At 42.5% G+C, this 20,822-nt stretch overlaps 1 protein-coding gene across 1 annotated transcript in view; it reads right to left on the reverse strand.

Moving 5' to 3' along the window:
* Positions 1-13,495, reverse strand: part of LOC104509442 (zinc finger protein DPF3-like) — a gene marked incomplete at its 5' end in the record, with an annotated part of 38,568 nt that extends 25,073 nt beyond the window's left edge. Inside the window, 5 exon segments of the mRNA XM_010151382.1 lie at positions 1,919-1,997; positions 5,600-5,638; positions 6,663-6,758; positions 10,627-10,754; positions 13,387-13,495. Coding sequence (XP_010149684.1) covers positions 1,919-1,997; positions 5,600-5,638; positions 6,663-6,758; positions 10,627-10,754; positions 13,387-13,495 — 451 coding nt within the window.
* Between the last annotated feature and the right edge of the window lie 7,327 nt (positions 13,496-20,822).

A 20,822-nucleotide genomic window follows, 5' to 3' on the forward strand; every position in this document is an offset into this window, starting at 1 on the left:
TTCTGCTACCACATAACCCTTTTCTCAGCTATCTACAATGGAAAAGGAGGAGTCGCTGTGTAAAGTCTGGATTCCAAAACTCCTTATGACTCACCCTCTAACTACAAGTTTCTTAAAAATGAAAGGTATCAGCCAAATGAAATAGGACAGTTTATATTTCCAAAACCAAAGAGGATATTTATACTCCAAAATGTAAGCCAAGGCAAAATTCCATTTGTACAACAATGTACCAGAGCCTTGACTTTAGACCAGATTGCTGCTGCCTGCCTTGATATCTCAGATGTTTTATCTGCCCTGTGAAAATCACTACTAGGCATGTTGTGAGTTGTCTGTAAGATGCAAATGCAATCAAGATCGGACAATAAAGACTCTTTATCTTCAGAATTACTACTACTGACAAGTGTCCTTGGACTTAGAAAGATGTTCCAGAAAAGAGATAACATTTGCAGATGGCTTGGGCCGACTCCTTTGGCTTCAGCTTTTTTATTGATTGAGGAAGTCTTAGAAGACACATTTTCGTTCTTCCAACACACAAGGACAGCTATTTAATCACAGCAGATATCTCTTGACTCTTCATATCCTGAAGAGCTCTTCCTCCTTCATCATGTCTTCAGACACTCCCATTCATGTGCAAGTCCTTCAATTTCTGTTCTTTGCCCTCAGAATATTCACCTTGCTGAAGCAAAATACCCAACATGTCCATCACTGTACTATGCAGCGTCACCTGGTCTCACCATAAAAGAATACAATTTGATCAAGTGGAATATAGTTCTTATTTATCATGCATGCTCCTTATTTCTTCATGTTTTTTTTTTTTTTTAAATAAGCAAGAAATACCCCCATAGTTTGACATTGTATTGGTTGGCCTTTTAAGGTCAGTAATGTTGCAAGATAGGCAAATGGCAGCGAAAGGGAGATTCTAATTGTCCTCAAAACCACCAAATATATTTGGTCATAGAAGAGAAGACCTTCTGCTATTCTCTAACTTCTGATAACTTTTGTTAGGTTGTTGCCTTAAAGGATAGAAGGCATCCAGTAGCACAAATTATTATTGCACATACGCTCTACAGTAAGCCTCAGGAGGGGAGACCTCACATGCATGTGGGTAAGATAAGTGCCCTTCACAGAAATGACACAGTGAAGCAAAAAAAGAATATCAAAAGAAGAAGAAAAGGACCAAGGACTAGACTGTAAAAAATATACATTGTGTATCAAATATTGGACTCCTCCTTCCTTATAGTAGGACTCCTTCCTACTTCAGTTTGGGCACTGCACTCTGGCATCATTCTCCAGTTTAGGCAATGCCTTACTTCACCTGCAGTCCCACTGCGAGATGTCAAACAGCATGGCTGTATTCAAAGGGAATATATATCAAAACAAAGCGTTCCAGTTGTGTTTGTTTCTTAGGAGGGCTCAACTCCTGATGATGCCACAAGAGACCTTCTGAGTGAGGGATGAGAATAAGACCGTCAAGATTTAGCCCAGTAAGATTTTAAAAGGACTGAAGGAAAGAGAATCATCAAATATATTAAGAGATACAACAAGGGAGAAGTACCTTTGTCGGAGATTTTTGAGTTATGCTTTTGTTTGTAACTATCTGAAACAGAGAAAGAAATAGAGGGTGAATCTTACATGGGGGAAAGGAAGACAAAAGGCAGTGAAGCCAGAAAAAGAGAAGGAGAAAGAAAATATAAGAGATGATTTATTATAGGGCAAAGGGAAGTGGAGTCTTGCCGAGGACTTAATTTTATTTCCTTCATGCAAAAACACCAAGAGCAGCAGCAGCAGCAGCAGGTGGCATTGTTGCATGTCAGAGAGCAGCAGAATACTTTGCTGGAAGGGAAAACATGAAGCCCTGAGTGCACCGAGCTGGTACGACCAGGCTGGAAGCAGAATCAGCTGTCTAAGTGCTACTTACTGTCACAAACATAGGGTTTGTCATGATCATCCTGGGAGGCAGCATCATTCCGTCTCCTGCCACCTCCAGATCCCCGAGCCTGCAAGGACAAGAGGCATGTTAACATTATTCCATCGCCCCTCACGTCTCCTTGTGCCCCTCATCATCCTACAAAAAATGTGTAATATAGGCTAAACAAATCCTCAGTTTCCATACAAGTTTGTCAAGGGTGGGCTTGACCCTCCATCTCCTAAGACACACACTGTGTTAATTGACCTTGTAATGCAGTGGAGATCCCCTCCACAGCTAACCCAAACTGTTCATCCACAGCAGCACGACACTGCCAGCACATATTCAGTCGAGTATCATCACACATTCATTTCTGAAGATGCTCAAATACCTTGCTTACTGAATATGGATGAATTAATAGATGAACAGGAATGAACAGTGTTAGGATAAACATAACCATTAAATCAGCCAGAAGACAGGCCCCAAATAAAACAGAGGTAAAATTACTTCCTTTAATATTTTCAAATGGCGGTTGTTTGTTTTGTTTTGTTTTGTTTTCAAGCTGAAAAGCAATGTTTTGAAATGGCCTTCTGGGACAAAGGTACCATGGCTAAATTATAAAATGGAGCTTTGGTCAGTTAGTGGGAAAGATTAGGTAACATGGCTACCTGCAATAACAGAGAACGGGAATTAGCCAGAAAGGTCTCTCTGCAGTGCTGTGTTCCTAAAACATACCAAGTTGGCGACCCTGGAAACTGAAAAGCTCTGTTTCTCCACAGCACAGACTGCTCTGTTCTCAGCTCCAGGGGTAAGAGTGGAATTCAGCATCAAAGCTACGTGGTCCTGACCCTTCTCAGCTGAGATGCCAGCAAGGGGACAGCCCATATCTGTCCAGGGGTGGAGGCTGTGATGTGGAACTGGGAACTCGGCCAAGGCCTTCAATTCTTTCATGTTCACTAATGTACAGTCTCTAGATGACAATAATTTTAGACTTGATCTTTATTTGAGGAAGTGATCTGCGGGTGGATGGCTAGATAGCCCTTTATTAATACTGCCAGCTACTCTGTTCCCGGGTAAGAACAACAAAATTGTTTCTGCTGCTCCTCTTATTAAACTGGTGATGTTTCCCACCCTAGACAAGGTCACCTGAATCAAATCCTTCCAGCTTTTGCATGTGAAAATAAGAAAGGGACAGAGCTTTATCAAGTAAAGCTGGAGAAGATGTAGAAATTTTCAGATTAGTACCCCAGACATAAAGGGGTCATAGGAGCTCTGTCCCTCTTCTGTGAATTTGGGACCGAACTATTTGAGCTGCTATTCCATCAGACACCTAAAGAAAAGGAACAAGGAACAGTTTTACACTGCTCTGCCAGAGTCTGTCAAAATGGGGATTTATAAAAACTTCACACATTTTTTCCCTGGGATTGCTCAGGTCTAACTCTTAACGCAGTCCTGAAGGAAAGACATGGATTTGCAGCTGTCTGGATGGGGTAAGTACTATTAGGTATGACAAGTATAGTTCTGCCTTCTGCAAAGACCTCTGGATCAGCACACACGTGCAGAGTGAGATTTGTAAGGGTGAACTGAAAAGCAGTTTCACCCTGGAAAAGGCCCCAGCAACAATTGTTTGGTGGAAGTTACTCTACTGACCATATCACATAGAATCATCTTACTAGTCTGCAATATTTTCTCTCTGACTGCCAGCTCTGTAAACTCCCTCTGGGCTATGAAATCAATCCCAGGCTCATTCCTTTCTTCCCTCACTACTGCAAGATGTGCTACAAGCTGAATTTCAGTCCCTGGCAGCTCCTATACAACCCTCACCTTGTCAGAGGGTCTTTACAGAGACAAGTGATTGGCCCTTAATAAATGTTTCTGCTGGTATCTGAATTAAGATCCGATTTCCCTATCCTACCAGCCGCATTCTCTTTTCAGGGCTGTGAAAAAGCTGTGAAGTTTTCTTTTTGTCACTAGGTCTGACTGTTTACACGCTGAGAAGGGATCTGTTGAGTAGGAAGGTACTGTTTTTACGTGGGCGCCTTTCAGAATAGGACGGCAACGTAAGGTCTGTTGCTCAGAGTTTCGCTAGTCTTACAGCCAGCTGTTTCCCTTCAAACCGTTCTCTGCAGAAACGCGAGGGTACAGCACTCACATCCTGACCTCACGTCAGATACACTTTTTCATGCACTGAACACACGGGGAGATTTTTCAAGTCAATGACTTTCAAAGGGACTTGGGTTCCTAACTGTCTTTAGTGCCTTTGAAATTGTCCCATGGGATAATCAGCCGACAAGCAGACAATCTGTACAGGTGCAGCTGCATTCCTCTCGTATCTCCTAGCAAACTGTTTTTCCCAGCTCCCACCACATTCTCCCTGTCCAGCAAAGATACTAAAAAGTTCCTTCTGTAAATCCACCTCTTCAGCCTTCAGTGTCCTTCCTAATGCTCCCGATTTCAGGGCTAGCCTTGAGGCGCTAATAAACTAAGCAGCTCCCCAGAGGCACTGAATGGAGTGCCCGGTGCTTGCTGTTGGCACTCCGGTCTGTTGAATTCAGCCATCCACAACTGCCTTCATTCTCCTGACAGGCTGCAGCAAAGACTACGAGACTTGACGTGTGAGACCTGGAAGCCATGGCACAGCAGCCTTGAAGCAGCCCTGAAGCAGTAAGAGAGAGTAGCCAGAGGGACAGATGGAGCATCCAGGATTAAAAATAAAATCATGCTGCAGGGAAAGGAAGGGGCATGTGCAATTTGGAAAGTCCAGAGCAGTAATTCTGTCGCATTAATCCTGCATCGCTGCTGTCAGCCCTTCTCACCCCTTCTCTGAATCCCCAAAGGCTGCACTCCGCAGGATCTAGTTTCCCATGCATGTCCTTCCCCTCTTCTGCCCTCTAAAACTATACTAACCAACTCCTTCCCATTCAGTAAAAGCTTCCCAGGTTTAATGTCCCCTAATTTCAAACCCTTGGTCCTGATTCCCTGCACTGGGTCAGGCTCCCATTAGAAAAGGGCTGCTTGAAGAGCGGCAAAACCCTCACGACCAGTCACAATTCAGGCTTAGCAGTTTTCAACAGCTAGGGAATCTGGCCTTAGTTTGGAAGTCCTAATTTATACCACATTTTGCTTTGGTTATTGATGCCATCAACTAAAAATGAAAATTGCTCAAAGTATTTGGCACTCTTCAGATTTCTCTTCTCTGCACTCAATGAAGCCAGAGCATTAGTGGAGCAGGAGTTAGTTGCAAGAAAAAGGCAAGAGATCCTGCTGCTCCTTAGGGGGCCAGTTCTAGGGCAGAAAATACGACATAAATCTATGCTTCAAAATGAATGGGACGTCTAGTACCCTCCAACTCCTTTCCAAGTAATAAGAGTTATTCTGAAACAGCTTCCTGAACAGGAGAATAAAACTTTGCACATATCGGTAACTTCAGGACTTTGTTGATGTGGGTCTGGATATATGAATACAGCAAATTCTCTTTTCCTGAGCAGTATATCTCTTTTAGCATATCACTCTTTTAGTATATCACTCTTTCACTCGGCCTAACCAGCATGTGCAATTTATGTGAGAGCAACTTATTAGAAAAGAGTTGTTAAACTGGAATATTAGTTGATCACTACAGTCAAGCTTGTGTGCATGTATCGATTCTAACTCCTGGTTTTGGTTACTGGTTCATACAAATTTTCTGAAACTTACATTTTTCTGGAAAATTTTTTTCCAGGTGGGGGTCTTTGGCTAAGAAAGAAAGAAAGAAAGAAACTGGTTCAGGTGATTTTGAGAATAAGGAAGGTGAAATATATACTTATCCAATTATTAAAGTGCTTTGATCTTATATTAAAGGACTTAAGCTCCAAAATAAAGAGGAGCAGAAAACTGAAACAACACAACAACAGAAGAAACCAAAAGAGAGGGTCTGATGCATAAGTACATTGCAAGTATTCAATGTGGTTTCATGTCTCTCATTCAAAAGCTATTATATCCTGCTCATTTGGCCTAAAATGTGGCCCTTCTTGCTTGACTCCTATAAACACATCAAAAGGTACTTCTAGAGCTCCTGTGCCCCTGCAGCACCTGCTGGAGCCAAAGAGAGATGAAAATGCGTGAAACTTCAGAGAATTGTGTTCATATAGATGCCTAGCTTATGGGGCCACAATTGAAAATGTCAATTCCAGGTTTTAAAATGTTGGCCTCATTACTTAACTGGTGCCCTGCTGAAATTGTGAAAAGACATCTTTGTTAAGAGAAGGGACACAGACTCCCCCTAAGGATAAAATATTGCCCATCTTAAGCAAACGGAAGATTTGCCATGGGCTCAAGAGGGCCAGTGTCAGCACAAAGTGCTACCTTGGAGAAAGCTGCAAAACGTACTAACACAGTTCAAGTTACTTTTATTAACTGTATTTTTTGGCTGTCATGACTGAATTTGTTGATTTTCTGTAATTAGTAAATGTTCTTTTAAAGTAAGAGTATTGTAATAGCAGGATGTCATCAGAATTCTTACACTTTACATTAAAATTCTAAATTTTTCCTGAATTTTTACTCTCAAGAGAGTCTTTTTTCTTGGTAATTCACAAAAATAACAGAAAAGATATTGAAAAAATCTTCAACCATATCACTGAAAATTACCCACAGTCTTATCACTGTCATCTATTATATATCCATGGATATACACTTTGCATATACAATATACGTGACAGATGTACATGAGAAAGCAGAAGTCTGCTTCCTTCCTGTCCATTCCAATAAAGTCTCCACCTACCCGTCCTCTAGGCCTGTTCTTTCGTTTTGGAATATCTTCTTCCAAATCCTCTTCCTCATTCACTTCATCTGCATTTTCATCATTTTCTAAAACCCTCTGTGGTTGAACAATGAACAGGAATCATTAGAAGAAAAGAAGATGACACATACAACCAACTGCTGCTCTTCACCACAGTGACTACAGGTTATTAAATTACAGTTGATTAATGATATAATGCCAAATCAGATCCCAGAACCCCTACTTCTTTCTGCTAAAGCAAATTTTGCTTTCCCTTCCACCCACAGTTCTCCAAGGAGTTCTTATTAAAAAATACCACTGATATCAGTCAACTACAAAAAAAGGTTCCTAAGAAACAAGAGTGGCACCACTGAGAACCAATCTCCCAAGACAACACAAGTGTTGGTATGAATAACTTCAGGCCCTGTCTGGGAAATTGTATGATTTTAGTTTCTCGCACCTTAAGTTGTTTTGTTTTCCTCTAACGTTGAGAGTGCACTTTAAGAAGACAGAAATCGGTGTTTTTCTTCTTGGCAGCTCAGAATTTTCTTTGTTTAGCAAAAATAGGGACTATTCCCCCATATGTTTCAGCATGTTTAGTGGATCTAGAAAGTAACATTTATCAGGGCTTACAACACAGGTGCAACTCTGTAATCTGGAAGAAGTGGTCTTGCTCCATGAGAATGCTGAGGAAGTACAGGTCTCATTGAAGCTAACGGGAACAATAGCAATAGTTCCTTCACTTAATCACTTCATAGGAACAATAATTTGTCATCCCATATAAACTGGGAGATGCACAGGCTAGGAAATTTAAATCCTTTTATCTTGATCTTTTGAAATGTAGCCTCTACAGAATCAAACACAGGCCAGCTGCCCTGAAAACATGCACAAGTTGGATGTCGCTCGGACACAAGCAAGACAAACCACCACAACGCTAATGTGGAATGAAGTCCGCTTGAAACCCCCTCAAGCCTTGGCATGTCTGCTAGAAACACAGAAATTGTCCCCAGCCACTCCTGTCACTCTTGGCGTGGTGCTGTTTTGTAAGGGGCTACTCTGGAATCACTAACTTATCTTTGCCATGCCACCATTCATTTAAATTACAGCATGATGCAGATTCAAATTGGTGACTTTAAACCGATGAGGAGGTTTTTCAGTCTTTTACTGCATTTGTCCCTTCCCTATAATTTCTACTTAACAGCTATTTGAGAGCCAGCAGAGGGAGAACAGGAGCAAATCACAGTTGCTTTCTCTACTTGCTACATACCTCAAGCAGAGAACTCTCAATTCACGGGAAAGAATATAACAGCAATTTCACTTTTAAAAAAGCCTGTATTTGGAAGACCAACTATACAAATTTATTCAAAATTTATCTTAAATTTTTAAGACTATTATTGGACAGTGTCCCTTTTAAAAAGTACAAGCAAGTTTTAGAACATGGTAGAGGATCAAGTCTTCATCTGGTTTTGCTCCTTTTATTTTTAAGTCTCAGGAGAGATCGATGAGGTCAGACTATCATGAAATATAATTTCACATAATACTAGAGTACTAAACACTAGGGAATAGAAAAGTTAAGCAAGTTCCAGTTCTGCATGTATAAAATGTTTCTTCAGAATTCGTGCAATTGTGTACATTAATGGACCTCATCTTAGAAAACTGGAGCACTCAGAAGACATGGTACTTGAGGTGACTAGTGCTATGTAATATGCAACCTTACTGATAGGAGTTTATGTTTTCACAGAATTTCATATCTTAAAGTGACTCCAAGAAAAGAGAAGGCTGCAGCCATACCGTACGTGGAAGGGAAGGAGCTAGTTTGCAACAACAGTACTACACGAGAGCAGTTAAGAGAACTACTGCAAACCACTTTTTTAATTTTAAATTGCAGCACCAATTTAAGATAGAGATAATAAGTAACCAAGTAGGAATTTGGGGACACTGGCAGGGTAATGACTTTAATTCTTGACAGAGGGGCATAGCCTTTCTGAAGCATGGTCAAAAGGCTATTCAAAGCCTTACCCAGCAAACAATGGAGACGCACATTCAACACCAATTTATTGTAGGGCAAAAACCTCAACCCTGTTAAGTATCAGCTGTACAGCAGGTCCCAATAACTGCTTCCATTTAGCAGTGGCAACTCCTACCCTTTTTACAAAGGAACTTTTCCTATTCTGTCTTTCTAAACAGTTTCCCAGCCCAATGTACTTCAGCACAGCTAAGCCCCAAGCTGTCTTCTCCTGACAGATAGTGTGAGTTTGAGAGGGTGGTAAGTGGCTGGTGGTGGGGTGGGAATTATGACCATGTCTATCCTACACCCTCACTACCCTGAAAGGCTGAGCCCTTTCAAGTTGCAGCACAGAAAGAGCATGCAAAGGAACAAGAGAGATTTGCATTCTCTTATTTGTCATACAGATAAGAGGCACCGATCATGATTTTGATCTGGTAGAGAGTAGCTGCCAGGTGCCTAAGTACACACCGAAAGCTGGCTACCCGTAAAGGCAATTGTTTGTACATAGACTGAATCCAAATAAGCTGTACTTGCATAAGAAACAACAGCAAGACATGCCTTTTGCATCTGTTCTGATGAAACTTGCGTCCAGGTTACAGATCACAGCTACAGCAGTTCAGCTGAAACCTTTTTGTATATTTTTTCACCCTCTGCCTGCTCTGCAATGCCCAGACTTGTGTCAGCTCCCCCATCCTTGAAGTCTCTTCCCATGGACTGCTGCTGGGGGTAATCTGGGAGCCGAGATCACACAGCAACATCCAAAGGCACTTGTTGATCTCATAAGGATGCTGCGTCATCACTTCTTGTGGCCTTGGAAGCAGCTATAAACAGACCTTTAGGGCGCTCAGCTTAATAGACCCAGATACACTACTGAAGAAGGAAACACAGAGCGGGCCTCGTGCCAAGCTTTTCCCTACTCCATGAGCATGGGATGCTTCCTCTTAGATGGTGCTCCTTCACCTGTGTAACTGGGAATGGGACACCTAATGGTGCTGCCCTTACGTGTGTGCAATCTCTAGCAAACAGACCAGTACGACCGAGCTCCAAGTAATACAGATTTGATGCTCACGCTCTTCTGTTTCATTTGGCATGGAGCTGCCACTCAAATTGTTACTAGTTTTAGGTATAGATTCAACATGTTGTATCTCAGCCAAAATTAACGAGTTTGACACGTTGCCAATGGCTCTGGCTAAAAATCACTAATAAGCACAACGGTGTTTTAGCATCACCAAAGATGCGTCGTTGCTCCCCCAGGAGAAGCCCACTTTCCTAATGATTTAAGATGTCTTTGTAAAGTGACATGCCCTTATATAAGAACCCTTTATTTTAGAGGTATTCCTTCTGTGACAGACCAACAAATGTGTCTTTACTCTTAATTGTTAAAGGATGAAATGGAATCTTGATGACGAACTTTCAAACTATAAAGCATGAAGAGGCAATATTCCTCATATCTCCATCGCTAATAACAACTGAAATCATTAAAATTAGAATATTTTTAGTTATTTATTTTGCTTGCACTCTTCCTGAAGGCTTCTCAGTATAAAAAAAACAGGCAAGGCAACAACACATTTTTGTCTACAGTCAGCAGCTGTGAGTCCAAATTCAAATGCATGTCCAAATTCACTTTAAATATGAGGCACTAAAACTCAGTTTATGGCTGGGACACATCTCTGCTTGTCAGTTTTATATGTAATCGTCTCAGTGCTGCAAAACAAACTCCAACACAGGAGCCGTGCAGAAGACAGCAAAACAACCAAGATTCTTCTGACAAGAGAAGTGTGTGAGATCCCAAGTTCATTTTGAACATCACAGTGTGGCACAATGGTTTGATAGCATTTTGACAGCAGAATGACACAGCTGTCAACAGATGCACTGTTCTGCCACAGGACAAAATCTGGTAGGCTCAGAGACAAACTGTAAAGCCCAGCCCTGCTGTCAGGGCATGGTGCTCTCCTTTACCTGGATTTCTTGTATAGTGTCTTCCTCTTTAGTGTCTGTTTTTTTCTCTATTCCCTCTCCACGCAGCAAGGCTTCCAGGGTTGTACTTTCTGAGGTGAATCCATCTTTCTTCAGAGGCAGATCAACTTCTGAAAAACAAAACATACTGACTGTATGTGTCTTCCCCAGACAGCTAACAAGCAGAAGGACAGAGACGACAAGTAGAAGACTGACAGACTTTCAAGCTTGTTTCTACCTTGAAGGAGAGTTCTTCAAATTCTTCTTTTAACTGCAAAAGATCTACACATAGAATTCATTTTTATATTACCAAAACCACGGTCTCTCTTCAATCACTGTGTTTGCTTAGAGGAAAAGAAGGCTGGACATACTGTATCAGAAGGAAATAAATGGGGAAGAAATCATTCTCCTTTAACTCCCTATGCTTCAATTAAGGAACAAAACCAGGGCTTCCTAAGATACTCAAATATCAAATATGAAGGTCTGATCTCCTGAAGTAGAAAAACATTTGAATGTATGAACTCTAGCATCTGGCAGAGTTCATACAGCACACCTTCAAGCAACATTCTCCTATACCACGACATGTTCCACTCATGGGGATGCTAGTGTCTGGGGCCAATGTTAAGAACTTAGTCTGAAAAAACAAAGGGATATGTCTTGAATTTTCACGTAATATTCACTAGATAAAATCTTCTGTTTGCTTTAAATGGGCCTACACCAATGGACCCCATCCCAATGGGCCTACAGCACAGCTGACTGTAGAATCTAGCCCATAAGACAGGACAACCCCCAGTCACTGCAGGAAGAGCCAAAGGCTGGCCCGGGGGCAGGCCTGAGGCAAGGGACTCCAAGAGACATTGTGGGTTTACCAGGAAGCTTGATGCAACTTGCCATTCAGGTGAAGGAACAGGGACTTATTCCCCTTCGGAATGCTGCCACTAGATTATGAGGCTGTGCAGTAGGTAGGTAAATACAGCGTGTTACATTTAGTGAGATGTTAAAACACACCTAGGAAAGAATTCAGTTTTTCTTATAGGTCCTGGCCTCCACCCACACGTCCAGGAGTTCATTCAGAGCAACCCTACAGCAGGGAAACATCCTGAACATCTCTTCACCCGACAAGGCCAAGGTGTGGATCTCTCAAGCACTCCCTCCCTTCTAGAATGAACTCCTTCCTCTAGGCCAATAGATTTATTAAGCAATAATGTGCAGGACTGATGCTCACAAATCAGCATCTGGTGTCCTTATTTCACAGCTCTGACCACTTCTCATCTTTTAGGACTGGGTTGTGTTCCCCATTCTGCCTGAAGCTCCCTGCCTTTCTATCACCATGAGCTGTAAACCCTGCAGGGCAGAAATTCCTGTGTTTATAAAGCCCCAAATCACTCCTGCAATCCAAGTAATGAATGAACACTTCCACCTGGGACAGTAAAATATAATCTGTTTCTTGGGGGCAATTGCATCCCAGGAATATGTTTGTTCTATATATGAAAAACTCTAAGCCAGCAAATGATTCAGGGTCCCTGGTCAGTGCTTCCACAACATGCTTGCTCAAGTCTTCTGAAGTGAGAAAGCATTGCTCAGCCAATAACCACAGAAAATCCAGCAAAAATTCCAGCAAAAACTATTCTATTCATGGAGGGAAAGGCTGAGTACAAACCATGCAGAAAACCCAAACCACTGGGATTTTCAAAGGAAACTCCCAGGACAACCCACACAATGGATGGGGTCAACAGCGAATTGATCCCCCTTCTCATCACAAGGAGGTCTATTCAATCAGGCCTCTGCTTTCGGCATTAAGCTCTGCACACACACCCACTATGCCACCTTCCCCAACTTCTCCCTTACTTGAGCTATTAAAAAAGCCAGAGAAGTCAACAGAGAATCATACAGATTTAATTTCCCTGTATGAACTGCTAGTACCTCCCTCTGGATGCTAAATCCAGACATTTCAATAGAAAGAAGGGATTTGAGACTTGATTTATGTGCAAATCCCAACCCTTGAATCTAAAGTCACTAAGGAACCTCCATTATCATCTCAGGCTGTGGGCTTGGCTGGGTTTCAAAGTCCTGCGCTTAGGTGCAAAAGGGCATTTGCTTTGTATTTAGAACCTTGTGGGACTGCAAAACCCGAGGGGTCATCATACATTCAGCAAGAGAAGAAGCTTCTAGCAAGCTCAAGGGCATTGGAAACAAGCACGTCTTCATTGTGACAAGCTACGCCTGCCTCTGGATACCAATACGCTCGGCAAATGAATGCCTTAGAAGAAGGGAATGAGCAAGGAAGGGGTGAGGGGTAAGCAAAATGTATACAAAAGTACAACTACTTCCTGTTTGTTCCAGAGATATGGAACATTAAGTCAGAGGCAAAGGTAGGCTTTAAGGTCAAAAACCAGCAGCTGTCTTCAATAGGCATGTTTGTTTTGTGTGGTGCTGCTACTTCCCACCAGCAACACTCCAGGAGACTTTTCATCCAAAACTCTCAGAGCATTTTTTAATTATTAAATTTAACATCCCACTGACAAGGCCATGTAAAGGAATACTTTTATTCCCAGTTTACTGATGGGGAGATTGAGTCACCAAGAAGTTAAGTTAGTGAGCAGGAAATGCAGCAAAAAAAACCTCAGGGCAGCTGCCTCCCACCTGCCCACTAAGCCTACTGCTGGCCAACTCCTTCCTTTTCTTCCCCACTGGTAGCTTCTAGAAGTCCATTTTCATTCCTAAGTAACTCTAGAAAGTGGGAAAGGGCAGACACTCTCTTACCTGGAATGTAAAGTTTACAGTATAAAAACCTACAAAAGTCCAAAGACAACCTTTTTGTAATGAACTCAATCTTTGTAATGAATCCAGTCCATCATGGAAGATGGCTAGTCTGTAATTAATAATTACGTTTCCAAACCACTTTTTGAATCCTCAGAGATGAAAGTCTCCAGAAACATAAACGATGGTTCCATTAACCTAGAGAAATAGTTAAAAACTGCTAGGGATCATCACATTTATTTCACTAAAACCCTAATTTTCTCCTTCCCATTTAACTCTTCAGGATTTTCCCACAAAAGCTAGAGAAGTATATTTTTCTCTTATGCCTGTACCCTAAAGAAGACTGAGAATCCAACTCAATGCCTGAAATGTAGTTTCCACGGGAAAGATCATGCCTTCCTCCAGTCCAAGGGAACTGCTGTATGGAAGCAAGGCGTGGTCCATCCCACCCACTGTCCTGCTTAGAAAGGCACCAGCCAGTGTCAGAAGCTTCAAAAAAGGCCAGAAAGAGTCTTCTAGGCTTGAGAAATGAAGCTGTAAGCCCACACTTGCCTCTGTTGGCTTTGATACTTGTGCTGTATTATCAGTCACACCAGCTGCTGCAGAAGAAGGTATGAGGGTCCGTCACGAGAGAGAGACGCAAAGAAAAGAACCTACCCTAATACTACATTTCCTCCTCATCTCTAACAGTTCAGTCCTGAGGGATAGCTGCAGTATCACTTCCAGTTATCCTAAATCTGTCTCTTCTGGAAATGTACAGAATGCCCAGATGTTTCTGCATTTTGATACACTTTTGCCCTGTTTCCCACCTGAGTTCAACGTTTAAACTATGGTTTGAAAGGAGTGCTTCACTTTATTGCTTGCCCCTTGTTCTTGCTGTCAGATGGGGAAAATAGAAGTTCCTGACCAAACTCCTTTGTAATTTCTTTTTATTCCTCTCCTTTTGAGGATAAACAGTCACAATCTTTTTTATTACTCTGCTGTGGGAATTTTTCCATATGGCTTTGTCCTGTTAGACCTCTCTGAATTTCCTCTTATTCTTCAATAATCTTGCCAAGATGGACCAGTACTGCACCTGGTAATTTCAGATGACGACACATCCCCCATTTAAACAAATGCATTACAATACTCTTTATATTACCCCTCAGGCAGTGTCCTAAGGTGTCCAAGCTGCATAACAAGCAGAACCAGGAATGTTGTAACAGGGACAAGAACCTCCTCTAAATAACACAACACACAGGTGACAAATGCCAATATCCATCCCGCCGCCCATTCACCAAGCACATTCAGATCTCCCCAAGGAGGCCCACACAGACTTCCCTGGCCACAAGGGCTCACAATAACATTGTACTATGTGCAAATCTTTGTCGCTCACAAGGTACACCCTCCCTCTGGCTTGTTCTCTGCTGTATTCCACAACACTGGACCAAACACCAAACCTTGATGCCCCAGCTGAAATGAAAGATCTTTGTTTCATTTTGTTCTTTCTTTCACCTTTTATTCTACAAGTTTTGAACCCAGACAATGCTTTGTTTCTTTTGGGAGGCCTATTACATAACAAAGGTCTTCAGAAAGTCTAAGTGAATTGTCAACTCCCTTATCTATTGGTCCTTCACATATCATGTAAAGAATTTTAAGGAAGTAGTGAGACGTGCTTTTCCTTAGTAGGATAAAAAAAAGAGTAGTCAGTTAGAACCTCCTATATCATCATTTCCCAGGTGCTTTACTGCTTATACCTAATTACTGTTTCAATCAATTTTTCAAATGTTCATGCAGAATTTATGAGTCCTTAAATCCTTGAATCACATCCAAATCATTTTTAAATATAGGTAATAACATTTGCTACCCACTAATTGTTCTAAATTCTTTCTATTGTAACTCCTGGTTAACACCAGCTCTCCTCCAGACACTGCAATTTCAGACAACATAATCTTCATAGCAAGTAATAACTACTAGTAAAAGCAGTATAACTAAAAGCTTAGGCTTTTATATAAAAATTGTAAGAAGGTTTGTAGATAAATTTCCTTTTGACTAGCATTGCAAATGCAATAGCACCTGGTTAGTGTAGGAGATCCAGGAAACAGTCAGAACCATACAGAATGGAAGTGCCAAATCAAAAAAAATCATCAGTGAAAAATGAAGTGTTTTTTAAGTATTCTTCCTGTTTTAATAAACCACAGCATTATTGGTGCCACAGCTAAATATTGCGAATGTAGTATAATTCAAATATGTCTGTGTGCATATAATTAAAATGTATGTTTCCTAACTTGGCAGAGTCCCTTCCATAGCAATTAAATTAACGTGCCTATTTCTGCTTACCAGCTCAGTACAGCAACCTCACTATTTAGCAAGGTCCTTAGACTGTGGTGGTAGAATCTGAACAAGCACCCATGCCAGCATGATTCCTGTGTCTGCTTTCTAGGCTAGCAGCCTCCAAAAGAAGCACATTTTTCACAAATCCTACAAAATGGTGGGCTTTTTCAAGTTCTGATTCACCAAAATAGCTGCAAATTCCCGTCCTTAAATATGCTGCGTTGGGTTTACAACATGTTGGGAGCTAAGCAACTTTTCTGTGTCTCTTTGAAACATAAATTAAAAACAACCATCCCTTTTTCTATACAGTGTAATGTATTTGTTTTACAATGGATCATTTCCATCTCCACAGTAGCAGCTGCCACCCAAGCCATCATCTCTGTGCACTCGTAAGCAGCTCCATTTCCAGTTCTAATTGGGAACAGAGATACTTATTGGGTGAGTTCCAGCATGATCTATCACGCCAGAGACAGCTACTATGCAAACCAAAGCAGTCCCGCTTCCAAAAACCCTCTTAGACAAACACTGACTTTGCACATAGATTCTTGTATTTTTGTTTCTTGGTGCTGGCTTTTAGGAACATAAAAAGTGCCGAAGGAAACTATATATTGAGAGCCCATGAAGTGCTGTTTAAGGTGGATAAATCCAAGGATATTACCTTAATAACCACCACCTTTTTAAAACCATATAGGTGGTCTAAAAAAGCCACCTAATTCACAGCGAACAGAACTACTGCTGAGTGAATGCAGCCACTAAGCTCATTAAGAGGATGTGGCAGGATGTGTCTGAAAGTGCAGTGCAGTGGCTCAGCAAGCAATTAAATCCCATGACAGTTTAAAATGAGAATCTATCAGTGTCACAAGAGTGTGAAGCCTCAGCATCTCTCCTGTTCCCACCCCCAGCGTTTTATTTATGATGGCGTATTGGGAACATGGGAAGTCAAAAAGATTATAATGAAATATGCCATATAAAAACCAGATTAAGCCTGCTCTTCTTTGGGGAAATATGCAGAGAGAGAAGCTGTCTGTTAGCTGTCGAGTTTGCAAAAGATACCATCTTTTGGGATGGTGCTCTCTGCCAGCAGACAGAGTGCCCCAGGGGAAATGGTGGTGAAAAACCCAGACAAGCAGCATCCATCCATCCATCATACGCTCATCTCCACATCTCCAAGGCACAAACATAGCGTTAGAGTGCAAAGGGTGGGGGCAGGGGGGAATGGAATCCCTTAAGAAAGAAAGAGGAGACAAGCCTTACGTGAATAGCTGGGGTTTGCAGCGCTTCTGTGCAAGCACAACCAGGCTCTCCTTAGCTTGTTTGCTTGCTTGCTTGTTACGTTCATGGCCAGTACAGTGATTTGTTACCGTCCTTGGAAAAGGATGCGTTCACAGCAGTGACCAGAACCAGGTATACTGAAGGCAGGGCTCTGCAAGCTTTTTGCACAAAGCATTCCTCCGTCAGCACAGCGCAGCACAGATCTTCACTCCTGCAGATCCAGATCTTCACAATCCGTCTTTCGCTGCACCTTCTCCTGCTATCCCGGGGCAGATGCTCACATTACTGCTGTTACACTTTAACCCTGACCTTCCATGGTCCCTGCTATCCCAGCCTGTTCTCCCAGCACTACTGCAGTTCAGCACCCATCTGTACCAAGCCTGTCAGTGCCAGTTCTACACTCACAATCCTCCCCAGCCCTGGTCCATGGGACCTCCTGCCAGCCCAGCCCTGAGCCTTCCACAAGACTAGGCTACTGATAACAGACCTTCACAATGAATCTCCAAAGCCAAACAAATGCCCCTAGAGACTAGTAAACATCAAATTTGCTGTATTTTTAATCCAAGCCAGACACAACAAAGCCATGGCTGTACTGGAGACTGTAAGAATACTCCAGTAACATTCTGTCTCCCCTGCCAATTCCACCCTCAAACCTCATGTATATTATTGCACTCTGAAGGTAATCAGGGCCAGGGTGAGAACAAGAATCCAATGGAAGAGAATGATAAACTGGTTTTAGAAGCAAGACTACTTGAAAACAAGATAGCATTTGTTTCCTCAGAAACAAACCATTTTGTGAGGAAAGAATAGTTTGGAGGACTGTCTGCCATTAAGCGAAAACTCTTCATGCTGGAGCCATGGGACCCTACAAAGCTCCAAAATGAATCTTAGTAAACACTTGTTGCGTGTTTTAGGCACTACTGAGCTCTAGGGAGCACCGTGGGAGACGGAAAAATCCCAGTGTCTCCCTCCAAAGCTATTAGTCTCGTGATAAGGTTGGGGGGGAGCAGGGGGCAGAGGGAGAACGTGAAGAGATGGAAGAAAACAGAGGAAGTTATGACATGGGGGGAGTGTACACTTTCACTCTTCAGCTTGGGCATAAACGGCAGACAAATCAGAGAACAACGTGGAATTTTAAGACCAGGATACAATGGAAAGCATCTTTAAGTCCCTAGTTAAAATACATCACAGGAGGTTACAACACAACAGGAGGGAGAAAAAAAGGCTGCAGGAAACAGCAGAGGCCCTCAAACATAAGGTTAAGAATTGTTTAGTTTAACCCATCATCAAAATGTGGACTTTACAAGCAGCTGTATTTCTTTGGCAGACTAGAATGCCTCTATAAAATCTCTCAATAAAAAAATACAGTCCTCCTGTCGGTTGTCTCTTGGAAGTCCTTTACAGATTTATTTCTCAGCACAGATATAAATCACTGTCACATATAATATACTGTACCTGCTTCTCAAAGACTGCCAAATTACAATATCAGGTTAAATGCCGGATCAGGTAACTACCCTCAGGGCTCAAATCATAAAGGAATATCTCCATTCAATAACATTATTCTAGCAATCATTTGTGTTCTGGCCACTCTTGTATTTGCGTTCTAGATGGGCTTACGCTGCACCGGGACTTTCGCAGCACCAGGCAACACTGCAGGCAGTATCGAGGGAAAAAGGCTGGGTAAGTGCTATGATTTAGAGAAAATTCCTGAGTACAAAGTTCATTCCTTTGGGCTTTGCATCACCCTAACACCTGGGCTTCTGGCCTGTTTGGAGTAAGAGAGTAACTTGCCCTACCTACCTGCAAGTGGTCATGTAGATACACTCACACAGACGGATGGGCCTTTTGACCCATCAGAAGAACCAGAATCTGACCACCGTTCCATAACAAGACAGCTATCAGCAAACACCAGTCAGCCAGCCCCACACCACACAGCTGGGCCAGTCACGCCCACACTTCACACTCTGCCAGTGGTAACAGGGAGCGGACCTCCACTGCAGTCACCTGTACTGTTTCCATATGTGACAGCACTGAATAAAGCCACTCATACTAAACGCAAACTCATACATTAACCATGTGTAGAACCAGCCATGCTGTAACCTCGCTGCAAATTCTGTGAGATTCTGCATAGCTTCTCCTCTTCCTTATCGAGGACAGTGGAGGGGATACCTTTAGTAACAGATAAATCTGTGTAATGCAGTTATCTCTCAACTGCAGTGCACAAGCATCCCAATTAATTCAGTCCTGGCCTAGCAGAGCCGGCACTAAGCCAGGGCTGATAAACCTGCCAAAGCCAATCTGAGTCCTGCAATGATTCCTGGGAGCCTGCTCTGTGCTTTTTCATCCTCCGGACGAAGGGGGTTATTAGTTTGAGTGCAGTGCTCAGCTCTGGCTGGCTCCCCATGCCCACAGGATGCTGCAACTCCTCTAAAGAGGCTCCTCTAAAACCCAAGGTGCTGGGAAGCGGCAGAGACACAGTCAGCTCTGAAGGCATCAGCATGGATGCAGCAGGGTTGATCAGCAGTGCTCAACCAGATTACAGGTGCCCCGGTCCCGAGACTGCATCTCTGTCTGCAAAGCTCCCACATGTGGGAACGTGGTGCTCTGCAACTCGGGCAGGCCTGGGAGGCAGGACAGAGAGCCACATTCGCACAGCGCGGTGTCTGAAGACATCAGCCACACCAAGCAGAGCTGGTTCAGCATCCCTAGCTCAGTGAACACCAAACGTGCAAAAACCACCGAAGAACAGAAAGGCCACAGCAAAGTGGCAATGGTTTTAGGATGGGATGGGGAACAATCAACCTAGACACTGCCCTTGGCATTGCTGCTGTCTCACCATGTGATCTTGGGCCGAACTCTAACAAAGGTATCCACTGCTCTTCCATCATCTGTCAAATGGAGATAGTCTTCATCTACCCTCTGGGGTTGGGTAGGGCTTGTTCAATATTCACAGCCATTCAAAGCAAATGCTCCCAAAATGCAAGGTGCTCTTACAGGTTTATGCAAAGCCAGGTTTAAACATTTTTTTTCCAGACAAGAAAAACACTGAAAAAGCAAACAATTTCCACAGATGCGAGGTTTCAGTAGCCAGTTCACAAATTCCAAGGAATGAGGATAATATTTACTCATACGGGAAGATACACCTGACAGATGAAGCTATATAATTGAAAAATGTTATTACAAGAAGGAAGGCTTGTAATAGAAAAATGGCAGGAGATGCTAGTAGGTATCCTTTCAGAAAAGGGAAAGAACAAAGCAAATCATCCACTGAGATGCTCAGATCTCTTGCCACAAAAAGGCAAGAAATTCCAAGAGGCCTATAAAGCGTTTAGACAAAAAGGTGAACTCCAGAATTAATAACAGAATGGTAAACAGGAAGATTAATGGCACCAGAGAAAATGCAGATGGTGAAGCCCAGCCTGCAGGCTCAGCAAGACTCTGAATAGGGAGGGGGGAAAAGGCAAGGTGTAAACAAGGTGACCTTCAAAGCCACGGGAATGCCTGCCAACAGGCCAGCCAGAGGGCATCCCGAGACACTGATGTGCCATCTGGGGTAGGCTGTCTCATGACAACATGAACAACATTTGTCTTTTTCAAAATTTGCAGGAACGCAAAATGGGTAGAGGCAGAAAATATGACCATTCATTCAAGAGGGGCACAATTAAATACACAGGTTGGGAAAGGATGCTATCTATTTTGTAAAGATAATATGAAAGAATTCCCTGAATATCCCCGCTCAGAAAGGTCTTGTACCCACTCGCAAAGCCTACACATGCAAGGTGTGAGGAAGGAGAAACTGGTTTTCACTAAACAAATATTTTCCTTGAGTGTTTATGCTTTAGGTTTAGGGTAGG

Source organism: Eurypyga helias, unplaced genomic scaffold, assembly GCF_000690775.1.
Source record: "Eurypyga helias isolate BGI_N326 unplaced genomic scaffold, ASM69077v1 scaffold10845, whole genome shotgun sequence".
Lineage (NCBI taxonomy): Eukaryota > Metazoa > Chordata > Aves > Eurypygiformes > Eurypygidae > Eurypyga > Eurypyga helias.